Consider the following 17,109-nt stretch of genomic DNA (forward strand, 5'->3'; position numbering starts at 1 on the left):
CAACCATAGTCTGGGCTGCATCGGGAGAAGCGTGGCCAGCAGGTTGAGGGAGGTGATTCTGCCCCTCTACTCTGCTCTGGTGAGGCCTCACCTAGAGCACTGCGTCCAGCTCTGGAGCCCTCAGCACAAGAAGGACATGGAAGTGTTGGAGCGGGTCCAGAGGAGGGCTACAAAAATGATCCAAGGGCTGGAGCACCTCTCTTACGAGAACAGGCTGAGAGAGTTGGGCTTGTTCAGCCTGGAGAAAAGAAGGCTGCGGGGAGACCTGATTGTGGCCTTTCAGCACCTAAAGGGGGCCTATAGGAAAGATGGGGAAAATCTTTTTAGTAGGGCCAGCTGTGTCAGGACAAGGGGTAATAGTTTCAAACTGAAGCAGGGTAGGTTTAGACTGGATATAAGGAAGAAATTCTTTACAATGAAGGTGGTAAAACACTGGAACGGGTTGTCCAGAGAGGTAGTGGAGGCCCCATCCCTGGAAACATTCAAGGTCAGGTTGGATGGGGCTCTGAGCAACCTGATCTAGTTAGCGGTGTCCCTGCTCCCTGCAGGTGGGTTGGACTAGATGACCTCTAGGGGTCCCTTCCAACTCAAAACATTCTATGATTCTATGAAATATCATCCTCAGCCTTAATGCAGACTCACAGTCCCAGCTGAGAATCCCAGAAGAATTTTTTTCTGAATTATTCAATTAATGGCTAAATTAAGACTCCTAAAACTCTCTGTTAAAATTCACTTTTAGAAAGGAGAACAAACAGAGGCACTGAAATGTTATGTCCAATACTTTCATACCTAACATTTAAAAATTAACATTTACATTCAGCCTAGACACCAAGTTACTTAGCACTCTGTGGCTGTCTAAATTGAGGCAGATTTTTTTCCAATTTTAGAATGTGACCACACAATAGTTCATAAAAATGCTATTCTGATCTTGACTGTCTGTGTTTTTCTCCTAAAATCAGCATTCACATGCAATGCAGAAGAAACTTACCCCAAACCCTCCAAAACTATAACAGTACTAAGCCATGCCTGAACTTGAAGAGCTCTGAAATAAATTTGGGTCCTTACTGACATTTAGTGCTGTATCATTTTATATAAGCAATTTTCTTGAATTTTTGAACTGTTCAACCAACAAAAATATACCTCTATTTTCTCTTGTTTAGCAGAATCTTAAGTACAATTTATAGGAACACCTACATAAATTACAAGGCCATTTTATGCCAATAACCTTCTTTAGATCAAGCACAGGATCTATTTAAATAATAGCAGACCTTATAATTTATTTGACAGTTTGCCCCGAAACAAAATATAAAATTTTGTGTACACTTTGGTCTATCTAGAAAGACTTCCAGATGGATAGTCTTTATCTAAAAATCTTCTGAAGAGTTAACACCATAGAGTGTCTGTGCAATCTGGCTTAATTTGTTTCTCTTCATGATTCATCTGGCATTTATGCATGCTACAGTATTATACATGTTGCTTGATTACATTTTTGTATTTTTCAAAATCGGCCATTCTAAGAAAACGGGATGCAATGTTGACAGTACAACTTATAATTTTGGGAAAAACAGATACTAATGATGCGTATTCAAAAACTTTTCTTAGTTTGCTTCTTATCATTATCAGTTAGGGCCAGTCTTGTTTAATATCTTTATCAATGACCTGGATGAGGAGATTGAGTGTGCCCTGAGTAAATTTGCAGACGACACCAAACTGGGTGGCAGTGTTGATCTGCTTCAGGGGAGGAGGGCTCTGCAGAGGGACCTGGACAGGCTGGATCGATGGGCCAAGGCCAACTGTATGAGGTTCAATATGGCCAAGTGCTGGGTCCTGCACTTTGGTCACAACAACCCCATGCAGCGCTACAGGCTCGGGGAAGAGTGGCTGGAAAGCTGCCTGGTGGAAAAAGACCTGGGGGTACTGGTTGACAGCCGGCTGAATATGAGCCAGCAGTGTGCCCAGGTGGCCATGAAGGCCAATGGCATCCTGGCTTGTATCAGGAATAGTGTGGCCAGCAGGAGTAGGGAAGGGATCGTGCCCCTGTACTCAGTGCTGGTGAGGCCGCACCTCGAATACTGTGTTCAGTTTGGGGCCCCTCACTACAAGAAAGATGTTGCATTGCTGGAACATGTCCAGAGGAGAGCCACAAAGCTGGTGAGGGGTCTGGAGCACAAGTCTTCTGAGGAGCAGCTGAAGGAACTGGGATTGTTTAGTCTGGAGAAGAGGAGGCTGAGGGGAGACCTGATCGCCCTCTGCAACTGCCTGAAAGGAGGCTGTAGGGAGGTGGGGGTCGGCCTCTTCTCCCTGGTAACAGACGATATGACAAGGGGGAATGGTTTGAAGTTGCGCCAGGGCAAGTTTAGGTTAGACATTAGGAAAAACTTCTTCACTGAAAGGGTTGTCAGGCTCTGGAATGGTCTGCCCAGGGAGGTGGTCGAGTCCCGATCCCTGGAGGTATTTAAAAGAAGGATAGGTGAGGTGCTTAGGGACATGGTTTAGTGGTGGGATGGCAGGGTCAGGTTAACAGTTGGACTTGATGATCTTAAAGGTCTTTTCCAACCAAAGTGGTTCCATGATTCTATTAACAAACCCAAGCTGTAAGTTACACTGGTAACTTTAACTGTAAATTTTCTTGTACCCTCTGTAAAACCTGGGTGAAAAACTGCTAAAGATAATTCAGAAGGTTAGTAAGAGCGTTCTTTTAAAAAATATTTAAATGTGGTTGGTTTATTAGTAATTGACCATAACAGCTACCCTTCATCTGTATTTTTGTCTTAGTAAAAGGAAACAGGAAATCTCTAAAGCTTATAACTGGGGCAAAAGGCAGGAACCTTCTTAACAACAAATGCTTTATCAGAAATCACATTAAGTACTTGAGCTGCTGCTGTAACATCCTCCTAAAATTTATAAAACCACAGAAATATGTTACTTGCATTGATTTAGAACACTTTACAAATCATATTTCAGTTCAAACTTTTTCATAGGTTTGTTAGAAGTTTCCTTTCCAATCCATTCCTCTTCAGTTAGGACTATCCAAGAGCCAGTCATATATAAACAAAACCAGACATTTATTCTATGAATAAATGAATATTCACTACTGGAAGATTTCTTTTGACTCTGTATTTCCAGAAGTATAGATTATTTACAAACAACATCAGTAGATGTAGCTTAAACTACTGGTTTACCCCTGTAACAAAAAGCAGTGCAGAGAGGAAAAAATATGAATTGAAAAAATATGAATTCTTTTTAAGTGGAAGAAATCTTAGTATTGTAACAGGAGGCTGTACTCCAATGTTCATTCAGAATTAGAAAGCATACAGTAGTATTCTTGCAATACATACTCTGACATACCTGTTGGCAGCACCTACTTTAATCAGGAAATACTGTTTAAGGTAGAACAGTGGATAAGAATTAAGCTTTAATGGGAGGATAAAGTAGCAAAAGAGATTAGGAGAAGGATACAGCAGTGCTATCAACTCTTGCAATTTTTTTATCACTTTGAGGGAATGTTCAGTGTGTTTATCCTAGTGCCTGCACCTATGTGATCACATAAGACTTGTAGATTACACTGAAAGATATGTTGGAAAATAAAAATCGTGAAGGAGCAGGCCAACTACTCTTTTTTTTTTTTTTCTTCTTTCTTCTCCCCCTGCCTTTTTTTTTTAACCCAAGATAGAATCTGGAAAAGATTGTTTTCATCACACAAAGTACCAAATATGCACCCAAGGAACATTCAAGACAGCAGATTTACCAGTAAATAATAGTACATTATGAAACAATGAAGTTCCAGAGGCAAAAGAAAAGGTGGCGAAACTGGAATGAGTTAAAAATATACATGTAGAAGTTTATGAGATGCAGAGACTACCTAATGTTTATTGGTCTACTTCTCAATTAAGCAGTGTACAACACAGTTCAAAACAGGGAAAGATTTTAAGCATATTTTAAAAAGGTTAATTATCTAGTGTGGAATAAGACATTCAGGTAAGAGTAAGTGGGCAATATAACAAAAAGACAATTCTGTGCAGAACTGAGAAAATCTTCCTCAAGAAGCATATGGTCTTCTAGTCTTAAACTCTAATTAAACATTACATAGACTGAAAGACACAATAGGAAGTGTACTAAGAGAACAAATCAGCAGCAGCAGGGATGAAGTGGACTTAAGTGATTTCATAGGTGCTTTCCAGCTCTAACGGCTCTCTTGTTCTTCTGATTCTACTCCTTGCCAGCTTAACTTGTTGACTAAAGTTAGTGGTGTTAAGTCATTACTACTTTCACACGATGAAAAATAGTTCTAATCCCTTGGTGAGTCACCTCTGAGACAGAAATACATGCTGAAAGTTGCTTGATTTGATAAAAGGTATTTTCAACAACGCAATATGCTTTACCTTATTTAACACCACCACGATGTGTTCCCAGAAAAAAATTCTCATGAGAGCTTGGATTTCAGAAATGCTTGTTTTTCATCTCTTAAGTTCCTTATTGTTTTGTGTGTGAGAAAACCTTCCTGCACAGCAAGCCTGAAGACAACCACTGTGCTGTGGCACTCTTCCATGTAAGAAAGAATTAGCCAGGCATTGCCACACACCCTTTTTTATAAGATTAACCTTTAATGCTTTGGAAAATACCAAATTTGGAAGTGTGACTTGGCACACAGAATAATTTTTTCATGGCAATAGCCCAAATTCTGTTTTTATTTGTCAGTATGACTCCCTTAAGTTAAGGTATTCTTGATTACTGCTGGTATATATATGTAAGCCTGGAAATTGGCCCAATATTTAGAAAAGACCAGATTACTTTTCCAAGAGTGAAATGGTAATAAAAATTGACAAGTATTAACGTTTCAATAGTTACAAGTTGCAAGTATAAAGGGGTATATGTATGTGATTCCGTGGACAGAGTTGGAGACAGGATTTGGGATGGCAAAAGTAACAAAGCACAGGTAAAGGAGTACAGGATCTTCAGTCAGACAGGCGCCATGACATACAACATGACATACGAAATGCTAATTCCTCTACTGGAATGAAGATGGTAAGTAATGTTGCTTCAACAGTCTGGGGAGTGGAAATATTTACCTTCATCCATCTTTTGCAGAAGTACCTTTCCAGTGTCCTTAAGCTAGACACTGTTGTGAAGACAGTGAACTGAGGGGTAGGCTAACAAGTCTGGTTTTAAGTGACCAGCTTGTTATCAAATTTTAGAGAGTACCAGGTGCATACAGGTGATAGATTTGGATATAATCATGGAAGAAAATTCTTAAAAACCCTTCAGTAGCGAATGCTGTAAATGAACTACAAGTGGTTAATTTTCTTTATAGTCAACGGATGACGTGAATTTCCTGACAAACCCCACCAAAACATAGAAATAAAAGATGCCATGGAAACAACCACAGTTGCAATAAAATATGAAAATGCTCATATGGGAGAAATATAAAGGAACCACGTTCTGACTTGTTTTTCAGAATGGACAGCATGACCCAGTCCCATTACAGAGGATACTCTCTCTGGTAAGGACGTTTCCTCTCCAAATGCAGTGAAGTCTTAGACAGCATTTGTAAATTTAAAATGTTTAAATTTTCAGCCAAGATATTTCTCATAGGTATCTACTAGACCACTAAGAAATGCATTTTGTCCCTATAAGAGTAGGTGCTGCAGGACTAAGAATGGTTTTAACTGTTATACTACAGAACTCTATATTGCAGTCAGGAAAAATAGGGTGATAAGCAGCTGCTTTTCAGTTGCTCTGGTACTCAGGAAAGGTAGTCAACTGCAACGGATAACTCTCGACCTCAAACTGCTCACACTGCCAGACTGGCTGGCTCAGCCGTATGACTTCGCCCAAAGGAGCCGACGGAAAACTTCCTCAACACACACCCTACTCCACTCACCTGGCAACCCATATGTAAGAAGGTGGTCTATGTGCCTTCACATAGGTTCATCATGTTAGCCAGGTTAATAGTTTGCTGAAATAAAGATAATCTGAATACTTTTAAAGGGGATTTTTATCAGCTCCTGTACAGCACATGAGTAGAGTTATAGTTCTGGAGTCAGGAAATACAGTCACATTTAGATTATAGATACTAACATATTGAGAGCTACTAAGCAACCTCTACAGTCATGATTTCAGGGATAAGGCCTCCCCAGATGATTTGATAAAGCACAAAGGAAAGAAGGTTTCCTGTCCACTGAATGACAGCTCCAGTTCTTTCAATAAAGAGGAAACTAGTTCCCACAAGAGCCTGAGAAGTGCTGAAGGTAACAAGGGTAAATCATGAAAAAGGTTACTGAGGGAAGAGATGGAGGGAATTGGTGAGCACGCCGATTCTCAGAAGCAGCAGAATACTACATCAGCATCATTCCTGTTGACGTTGTTTTTACAAAACAGCCAAGCTATCAGGGAAATCTCTTTGGTCTTTAAAGAAAATTTACAACAATTTACAAGCCTGCTGGATATGGAAATATTTTTGCTACGTGTTTTGCTTACACAACCAATAGATACTTGCTGGGTATAATGAAACTACTCGCTATTCATTCTGAACAACTTATGGTACCCACTCAAGGAAACAAGAGTTCAGTTTTCACATTAATCAAAACCATTTTCAATTCTTTAGTCTGCTCCTGTCTTCCTTATTTGTGATTTTAGAGTTGATCATGGGACACTAATAAGGTGCATCCTCAAAGAGATACGTGTACGTACAACACCAGAAAACTCTTTCATTTCAGAAAGCCAGTTCAGCACCTTACAACTATGGCTGTACAGTATCAGTTTCTCCCCTATACTTCAAGCAGCTGTTCTACAGTGTATTGAATTTTCTGTCAGGAACAAAACCTTGATCAAAACATAGCATCAGAATCAAGGTTCTTTTTCAAGAAATGGCTGAACATCAAGATGCATGATGATATTTACTGTCCCTTTCTTTCTTCCCTTCCAATTAAAGCTAATTTTATTTTCAATAATTTTACAGCAAAAAACCCAAACTCCACCTTGACTTTATAGCATCTTCAAATATTAAGTCTTTTGAACATTTTTATCTCATGGCAAAAATTCCCAAAGAGTCTTCTACAGGATATAACTGGACACACACACCTCTAAAGCTGTCAAAGGAAGAGCTCAGCCACAGTCTCTGGCTACAGCTCAGGTTCAGTGACCACTGCTTGTCGTTTTGAGCTCTCCAGCTATTTTGAAAATTCTACCTGCAGACATGCTCACTCCTCAGAGCCTCAGTCATGCTGCCAAAGTACCTTCACTTGTGCACACACAAAGCAGAACTTACCATTCTCACTCTTAAAAGTTTTTTTTAAATGCTAATGCAAAGTGGAAATAAATGCAAACATGAGGTAAAATAAATCCCAAGCAACCTAGGGGATGCCAGCTTAGGGGAAATCAGTTAGAAATTGAGCCCCAAGTGTCTAATAAAACCAGACTTCATATAAAACTGGTTTTAAGGAAGATTTATACAGAGATATCTTTCTTCAGCTAATCCCAGTTTTGCACCAAAACAAATAATCAGAGCCTTCACATAGCACAGACACAACTAAGCGTTTTCAGTTCACAGAATTTAAAACATTAATACTAAAAGCTTTTAGTATTAAAAGAAGAACAAAAATGCTCAGTTTCAACTGTTACAGAGCTGGAACACCAATGAAGTATGTTACCCATGCAGCAGATTCTTGAGCAAGTCACAATATTCACAAAATATCAAAATACAAATAAAAATTTAATATTTAGTTACTGCTCTCAGTATGTCTTTCAAGTAATTCATATACTGACAATTGTGAACACTGCTCCTTACATTAAGTAGAATCCATGACTATACTGTAACCATGTGACTATAATATTAAGCAAGAGGATAAGTTTTTTAAGATTTGCCCTTTGGCAGGTTTGTTGAGACGATGGTAGAAGCAAAAACCTTCAACGAATAAAAGCTAAAGCCATATAAAGATGTGGAAAGCAGTCATTATCAAAACTTCATTTAAAACCATACCTGTTACAAGTTCAGGTTATGATTTAAATAACATATAGTGTAATGAGAAATGCAAGACTCCAGAAGGAACTGGGAACCGGTATTTTGTATTTACCTTTGGTATTCCGGCAGTGTCAAGCCAATTCTGGACGATATTTTCTACAGTTAGCCCAGATCTTAAAAAAAATAAAAATAAATTAGAAGACACCCATAAAAATAACAATTTTTCCACAAGAAAATTAACCCCTTAGAAGCTGAGCAAAATCCTGAATCCTAAGTATTGGTCATACTGCAGTGGTACTACATTCTTGGTTTTTTAATGAATAGTACCTTCAGAGGTGATACAAGCAAATTAAAAACAGATCGGGTTTTGTGTGATATGATAAATCCAGTGCCTATGAGGACTGACGGAGGAAGTATAAGATGGTAAACTGCATTTATGAAACATGTGAAGCATGAACCGGTGCTCTACTTCTTGTTGAGTGGATTTTTGTTTCTTTTACAGAAAAAAAAAAAATCACAGGCAAGTAAATTTAGCCAGAGACATTCAAACCCAGTATTCTAATACAGAAGCAGCCTAAATGTAAAGATAAAAATAACAAAGAAAATCAAAGGAAATACAAACTTTCTTGAACTTTTGGCTTTTAAAAGGCACTGATGGATATTAATCCTCAAAATTACCAAGTAGCTAATATATTTCAGTTTCATCTTTTCTGCACTTCCTTTATGTCCTGATAACATTCACAATGAAGTCACAGAATAGTCTGGGCCCCCAACAAAAGGAAATAGTTTGTCATGATCAAGCTGTGTGGGAGTGAAATAGCCATGTGCATACATGTTGAATTTGCAAATTCAGAAATTATGTTTCCCCTTTTACTTTTGTAAGCAACTTCTGTTGCATTTACTTCAACTCTGGTTGAAGTCTTCCCAACTTGCAGGGAAACCAATTTAAAAAAAACAACCAACCAAAAAAAAAAAATCACACTGTCCATGCAGTGTGCCAATACTGAAAAAAGAACTTGAGTAAGCCCTTGAAGATTGTAAATATTCTGAGAAGCAGAATAGATGTGCATGGTCTCGTGCATGGTAATGCCTTGGCAATACTAATCCTCATACTTGCAGCTGCCTTCATGTGTGTAATGTAGACCCATAACCAACAAAGCATTCATGAAAAATAACAGCCATTTAGCACCTCTGAAGCAGAAAAACGAGCAACCCAATACAATTTTTATTTGAATTACATGACAGACAAGCCTTTTTTTCCCCCAACCCCTGACAAAGCTGTGCTGAAAATTCTGACCCTAAAGGATGTTTATTTATGGACCTTATCAGTGCCTAAGAAGGATTTGTAATCAATACATCAGCCATTTTTACTGAACAATTTTTAAACACCTTTAAATATTAACTTTCGTTATGCCAATGGGAGAGAGATCAATCACTGTTATGCCTGACATGCAAATAGGAAAACTAAGGCTTAGAGAGCTTGTGGAGTCTCAAAAGCAGCCAAGCAATATGTTAGTGGATGACCTGGAACACATTCATGGAGCAAAAATTTCTGTGTGTTTACTGGTCATAGTTATTACATTTTTTTTAACTTGGCTAGTTTTATTTGGAATGACCAAAGATTTAAATTATTGATATTAATAAGTGTAACAACAGCACTTTTCCAGACAGGGCTTATATCCCGAGTTAGATATTCTTATCCTTGTTGAATCCGAGATGAAAAATTTACCCTCCACCTCCAAGCAGAACTATGCGTTAGATTTCTTTCAGGTAGAATTAGCAGCTACAACCTCCACCCTACAGCACTGCGTTAACGGGTCTGCTATCCCTACTCACACTGAGCAGTATTCTGAAGGAGGTCCATTAATAAGGGCAGGTCTACCTCATAGAATAAAATTCTGCCAATGTGAATTAGGGGTGAGATAATCTGATCAAAACAGAGTTAAACTGGATTCTCATTGAGTAATTGTTCAACAGTATATGCAAAAAATAAGCAGTCTGGTCTTAGTAAGCTTGTTCAACATACACAGAAATTTTGTAACAAAGGCAAACACCAGACACCAAGTGCCTTAAACGTAAAGCCTTGCCTTACAAATGCTGCACTATGTCATTCAGCTACTAATATATGCTTGCATACATGGGCTACACCATCATACTGAAAATCAGAAGAAGCTACAGATTAAAGAACATTCAGATTACAATGACAATAAAGTCCTTTATACACACTTCCATTTTCTATTAATAGTTTTCTTCAGTTTTTGATCAGTCATATCTTATGGTGTGGACTAAGGAGGCTTCATGTGGAAACAGCACTAGTCTATTCACTGCTGGTCATGAATTGTGATAGCTCATGCAATTTAGGTCCAAACTTTACTACAACAGTGTTTTACAAGTAAGAGACGACATAACAGACTGGATAAGGTGACTTTGAAAGTCTCCAAAGGGAGAGTAATCCCCATAGAGACAAAGAAACCTTCCCAATCACTAAATCTAAAATGTCAAAATATTCCATGTAACGTTAGGAGATCGTAGAATGTCACAGACAAAAAAAAAAATTCCCTCTGATCATGTGGTTCAAATAATTGCAGCAGTCATGCAGAAGAATTTCTACATGGCCAGAATTCTGAATTTTCAGGAAATTACCATTCTGCATGTCTGATCACTATGCAAATAAGACTTTCAACAGATAACTGAAGACATACGCCATTGCTTGTCGTTACAGTGTTCTACATTCAAGTGAATTACTAAATACCCAGATTTGGTCAGCTTTTAGTAGCACCTTGTTACTTGTGCAAATTTTAATAAATTTCAAGTATTTGAATGCCAGATCCTTCAGGCTAGAATTAACTTTACCTACTACAGTGCTGTAAAAATCGGTGTCTAGTCTAAGTTAGTTAGCTGAGTCCCTTCCACCGGGAATGGAGAGAAGTATTTCCAAGCAGTCAGTCAATTCATCTTCCGTGGGACAGATGACGTTTCTTCTTGAGTTCTTATTTCTGTCTGGTTACTACAGAGAGCGCATACAGGACTAACTTAAAACCGGACACCCAAATTTTATATGGTCAAAGGTAGATCAGGTGGATTGTACCATTTATTCTGTCTGAAGCAACATAATCAGAATAACAACTTTTTATTTGTTATTGCACAAATTAAAACCAATACAGCTTAGTGTTCCAATGCTAAAGCACAGGTAACAGCTAAGGAAAAATACCCTTATTTGTGCATTGAATTTGTCTTACTTAGGGATAAGAAACACAGCCTCACAATACCAGTTTGTCCTTCCCTCCCCCAAAACTAAGCTTAATTTAAAATGCAAGATTTCCTAAAAAAAAAAACCAAAACCAAAAAAACCCCATGCAAAATAATAACACTACATTTGCTGTGTAGTGCCTTTGTTTAATATACCTTCTATTTCTTTCAAAGCCAGCACTGAGGGGAACTGCACTATTTTGATACCGCACTAATCCAGGCAGAAACACCACCAGTAAGTTGCTCGGCTTCTCCTGAAACTTTGACATTTTTCTCAAGGGCAAAGACAACAATGCTTCTACTTCTCTGCCTGCAGCACCCTCAGTTTCAGCTACACACCTGCCATATGACCATACACAGTCTTCTTTCTGTCTATGTTCACACACCTTTTTTTTTTTTTCCAACTTAAGACATTCTTGTTGGCACCCATCAAAAAAAGCAACTTGTGTTAGCATTTCGCAGGCATTCTCTATTTTCTTTTTCTGAATACATTTGTAATATGCAGACTTGCAACAATCTACTCTGAACATGTTGCGGGTCAAAACTGAAGAACCATGAAGTCCCTGGAAAGGTTTCACCTAACTTTTTCAGCTCGGATCAAGGCCAAAAAATAGATCACAAACAGATTGCTATTTCAAAACAAATGTCCTAGAGAAATTACATAGGGCCTGATATTTATAGAGGCTGCAGTTCAGTAAAGCACCCCTATTCAGAAAGGGCACTTACCACCTCCTTATATTGCAGTTAAGCATCTGTAAGGACTTAAATCTGCTGTGTGTGCGACTTCCTGAATGGCCTTCTGGTTATGGTACTGTATTGGACTGTGGGATCTGGGTTCAATTGATTAGCACTGTAACAGAGCTCTTACAAGGCTGTACTACAGTCCTACTGTGCTACAGTTCCTACTGTAAAATGAGAATGCTAGAACATCCATTATCTATTCGGACAACAAGCTGATCAGCCTAGGAACGATCTCCTAACATGCATACATACTACGCATGGCCAGATCCAATGCTTCAGAGTGAGCTCTGTGAAATAGTAACATTAATAATAATTTGAAAATTAGCATTGTAAAAGATGTCTATATATCAAGCTTTCATTGCACAAGGCCCGAAGGACTCTACAAACTTAAGCATAATTTCCTTGACTTAATTCCTCAGTCAAGGAGGAGAATTCACTTTTAGAATAAGATGTTGCAGCAAATAAACAGTGCACATGGAAATGTGCCACTTTTTTTTTTTTTTTGGTAAAGGAAGATAAAAAGTCTGCCATATCTAACTGAAAATACTTCAACAACCCTATTTGCTTCATTTGGATATATACATTCTTACACATCAATCATTTTCAAATTAAGCCGTTCCAGCTAAATATGGAGTTAGAGCATATCAAACACTAGTGACTGATTAGTGATTCTTTTAACTAGCCATAGCTTCCTGCAGGTAAGATTTCCTTTGGGTTTTGTCCAGCATATATATTTTGGCTTACCAAAAAAATGCACCATGATATACAGACACATAAAAGGGTGTTTTGTCATTTGGTTTAGTTCGGGTTATTTTTTTTAATGTAGTGAAGTTTCAAATTAGATATGAGAAAATAAGATGCCTTAGTTACAGGTGGGATGTATTGTAGGTTTTCTATAGAAAGGCCAGGATAATGTGAGGCTATAGCCAGCGCATGTTATATTTTAAAAGGCTTTGAAAACAGAGAAGTATAATGATAGGTATTTGTCCTTCTTGCCGTTAGCCCTTCACACACAGAAATAATCTGCCTTAAGGGCAAGTTAGGAAATTCTAAAGGACCAGAAGGTACTGCTAGGCCTGTCTGCTATCCGTATCCAGCCACAGTCCAGAAACAGGAGGATCCTGCCTTGGAGGAGAGATTCCTACCGCTAACATGCCATTAAAATTGACTCAGAGCAGGAAGTGAAGTAGCCCTATAAACCAGGCATAGAATCCTCCTCCTCCAAGTACAGAGGCAGCAAATCAATGACTGCCACTTAAGAAGTTAGCCTGTATCTTGGAAATGCTCATCACTGGGAAAGTACTAAAAAAAATTCCTTTAATTTTTAGTTACAGGAGGTTAAGTACTGGAAGAGAGAGAATCTTTTAGATATAGTCTGCTGCATCCAACAGTAGAAAACTAACGTTGCATTACACCAATGTAATAATGGCAGAAAATTTCCACACTGTTGTATCATTGCTTTCTGCCAACAATAATCCTGTTCTCATTACAAACGTCTCCCATAAACCAAATTCTACTCTGAGCTACACTAGTTTGCCTCTGTTGCCACAGCAAAGGGCAGGATTTGGCTTGATTCCCTACCACTACTTTCTGTTGTCTTTTTTTTAATGTCAGCCTCCATTACAAACTTCAGTATATTAGAATGCTTAATATTTTTCAAGTAAGAAGCATTTAGTTTTAACATTAAAATGTTACTTGGTAGAATTGCACAAGTCTGGGAGGTTTTGCGTGCTAAAAATAATTTTGTTGCTCTAATATTGAAATGCATTTCATTCACACAACTGAAACTTTGTTCAAAAAAAGCACTCATCAGCAGCTGATCTCTAAAAATATTTCATCTTTATCTTTCCTCCCTTTGCTTTTACCTAAGGCTAGTGTTTGTGTACTAGCAACAGAATACATTCAAGAATGAAAAAACATCTTTCTAGCAGATAAGAAATAAAGGCCTTCTGTATATCCAGATGTTCTATTATTCTTGGCATTGCTGTTGACAACTGCATCCAAGGTAATTTTAGCACCAAAGAAGTTCAGATATGTTATATGTCTGATTGTAAAGTGAATTAGCATGGATCTGAAATTTTGCCCATGTGTTCTGAAGTAGGATGCAACGCAAATGGAGACACACTTTTTTGCATTAGTCTCACTGAAATTTTAAGTATTTTGGCATGTTTCTAGGCTGAAAATCGGATGCTTACTCAAGTAACATTTTGCACTGGGTTTAGACTTCAGAGAAACACAAGTGAAAAAAGGAAGGAAAACAGAGGGTTTATATTAACAAATCAATGCATAATCATGCCATTAAATAATTCACTTTCCTATATATTCCATTTAGTATTCCTGATTATATTTGGGCTGGAAACCCATATCCAATGATATAAACAAAATACCGTCCTACAGAACATCACTGGAAAATGTAACACTACCAAACTAAACTCATGATTCCACAAACCACATTATCTCAATGATAACTAGATTCTTTGGCCCTCGCCCCTTACAAACAGAAGTCTTTCACTAAAAAACTCAACACATATGACTTATGTGAATATCTTCTCTCCTTTTTTTTCCCAGCTGCTCACCCAGATATATGAAGACTTGGAATCACTCTCTCCAAAACTGCATTTTCCAGTGAATACATTATTTTTAAAAAGTATAGTATGCAAAGCTCCACTGCTAAAGAATTTGTATTTGTAGCACAGCCTGTAGTAGCACAGAACAAATCAATGGATAAGCAGAGATGGATTCTAAAGCTGTGCTAAAGGCTAGCTGTATCATCCTTGGCCAGCCACAGTCAAATGCAGCAGGATTCTGAAGGACATGTCAGGCAATTAACGCTGGATTTCCATTAGCATTTTCCATCCTTCCCCATTTGGCACACTGTGCGACACGGAAGGGATGGTACCGGACTACTGCTTGAGAAAAATCCATCTTCTCTGGTTTCCCAGATCCATGGCAAAACCCTGGCCTCTTTGCTCTAGGGTGCCATGTGCCAAGAGCAGCTGGCAGGAGGATCACTGATTAATTTGAGGAGGCAGCTGTGCCTGGCACTGCAGATAGCATAGTGAATGCAGGACCTCACTGCTGCCCTAATATGCAAGTTTAAAGGCACTGCTTGGGGGGAGCATGGGATAGCAACAACACAGCAAGCCTCATATTTTCTGTGTATATATGTCTGAGAATTTTCAGAGAAAGATAGTCAGACACACACACTTGAAAAAGAACAAGCAGAACAATGAAATCCTACTATTTCTGGCTAGCACAGCTGATACTTAAATCTTTTCTAGCCTGGTTCTCACTTACTGTTTTTGTTCAGGGATGTCTTCCAACAGCATGCAAAGAAAGTCCTGAAAAACAAACAGCACCACAGTTAGTATGTTTATAAGACATAAGTCTGTGTCTGCATTGCTAGTGAGCAATACATTTATAAAGACTGCAGATAACAGAATGATAAGAAAGAAGTTCATGCAGTGATAACACTGTTCAGTTATTTATACAACACACATTATGTTTGTCAGTTTTCCAACCCACTCAAGCAAAAAGTGTCAATACTGAAAGAAAATGGGCTTGAAAAGCCTGCTGACTATTTTAACACAATCCCACATTCCCACTCTTATTTAATCTATAATACACACACACAAATTATATTTAAAACTGTTAAAGGCTGAAGATCACATACTCAAAGGCTAAGAAACACCAGAATTAAGGGTGTTTACATTCTCTCCACTTGTGCTTATGTTATCACACTGTCTTTAATTATATAACAACATAAGGCTTTTTTTTTTCCCCTTAACGCACATACTTGATTGGAAGATCACACCTACTCCTTGTGCCATGACAAAGTTCACAATGTTGCTGCCAACCACACCAACTAAGGAGCAAATTCTTCAAAGAAAAGGTAGCTAGAATTTCCTTTGTAGATTTACAAAGAAAGTGCAATGCCAGTGGAATAGCATGACTATCATCCTCACTTAAAATAGTGTGCTAAGCCCTCTCTTGAAAGTTACACCTGACATCACACAAAGGTTCTCTGGCACCCCATGCTATACATGATCTAATTTTAATGACAATCACTTTGACACAGTGCACTCCTCTGAACAATCTCATAAGAAGAGGATTTATTAATATGAATTATGCATTTATATGCTATTTCATAAAGCAATACATCTACTTTATTAATACTAATATTTGTGGAGACAAGTTTTGTAGGCTAATGATGTTCTTCACTGCAATATATTAGTACAGGCTGATTTCTGATTGCAAGTACTTGCTCTCTAAGATCTTGAAGAATGTTTCCTAAAAGGCAGAAAATTTTTATTTAGGGACTCTGCCACAGCATTCAACAAAAGATGCTGTTTCTCTGTCTGATTATGGCATTGTTAGGGAATCAAAGCAAGAGCAAATGCACAATTGAAACTACTGGTAACATGGTTAAGCTTTCCTCCTTTAGATTAGAAGTGAAATTCAGGCTATATTGCAGTGGCTGTAAAATTTGCTTACAAAAAAAGGTAAATGACACAGCATTGGGCTCACTGTTGCTGTGGCAAGAATGCCATCATTAACTGTGCCAGGAGGCATTCTGTCCTATGTACAGTGTATTGCTGACATGATGATAAAGTGTGAAATCCCCTTATTTAATACTACAACTTGCAGTTCTGTACTGTCATTCTGCATGTAAACAGAGAAGTACTGTCTCCTTCCACTTGTTGAAGCTTTGCTGGAGGTACAGAGTAAGCTTACATGGAAATAAAGTATATGAAAAAACATAGAATCATAGAATCACTTTGGTTGGAAAAGACCTTTAAGATCATCAAGTCCAACCTTTAACCTAACCCTGCCATCCCACCACTAAACCATGTCCCTAAGCACCTCACCTATCCTTCTTTTAAATACCTCCAGGGATCGGGACTCGACCACCTCCCTGGGCAGACCATTCCAGAGCCTGACAACCCTTTCAGGGAAGAAGTTTTTCCTAATGCCTAGCCTAAACTTGCCCTGGCGCAGCTTCAAACCATTCCCCCTTGTCATATCGTCTGTTACCAGGGAGAAGAGGCCGACCCCCACCTCCCTACAGCCTCCTTTCAGGCAGTTGCAGAGGGCAATAAGGTCTCCCCTCAGCCTCCTCTTCTCCAGACTAAACAACCCCAGTTCCCTCAGCCGCTCCT

At 38.5% G+C, this 17,109-nt stretch overlaps 1 protein-coding gene across 1 annotated transcript in view; it reads right to left on the reverse strand.

The window, feature by feature from the left end:
- The window catches only part of AOPEP (aminopeptidase O (putative)), a 202,357-nt gene that overhangs the window by 89,438 nt on the left and 95,810 nt on the right, over positions 1 to 17,109 (reverse strand). The window contains 2 exon segments of the mRNA XM_035893902.1: positions 8,073 to 8,133; positions 15,248 to 15,291. Of these exon segments, the coding sequence (XP_035749795.1) occupies positions 8,073 to 8,133; positions 15,248 to 15,291 (105 nt within the window).

The sequence above is a fragment of the Egretta garzetta genome, unplaced genomic scaffold (assembly GCF_000687185.1).
Source record: "Egretta garzetta isolate BGI_Z169 unplaced genomic scaffold, ASM68718v1 scaffold310, whole genome shotgun sequence".
In the NCBI taxonomy this organism is placed as follows: domain Eukaryota; kingdom Metazoa; phylum Chordata; class Aves; order Pelecaniformes; family Ardeidae; genus Egretta; species Egretta garzetta.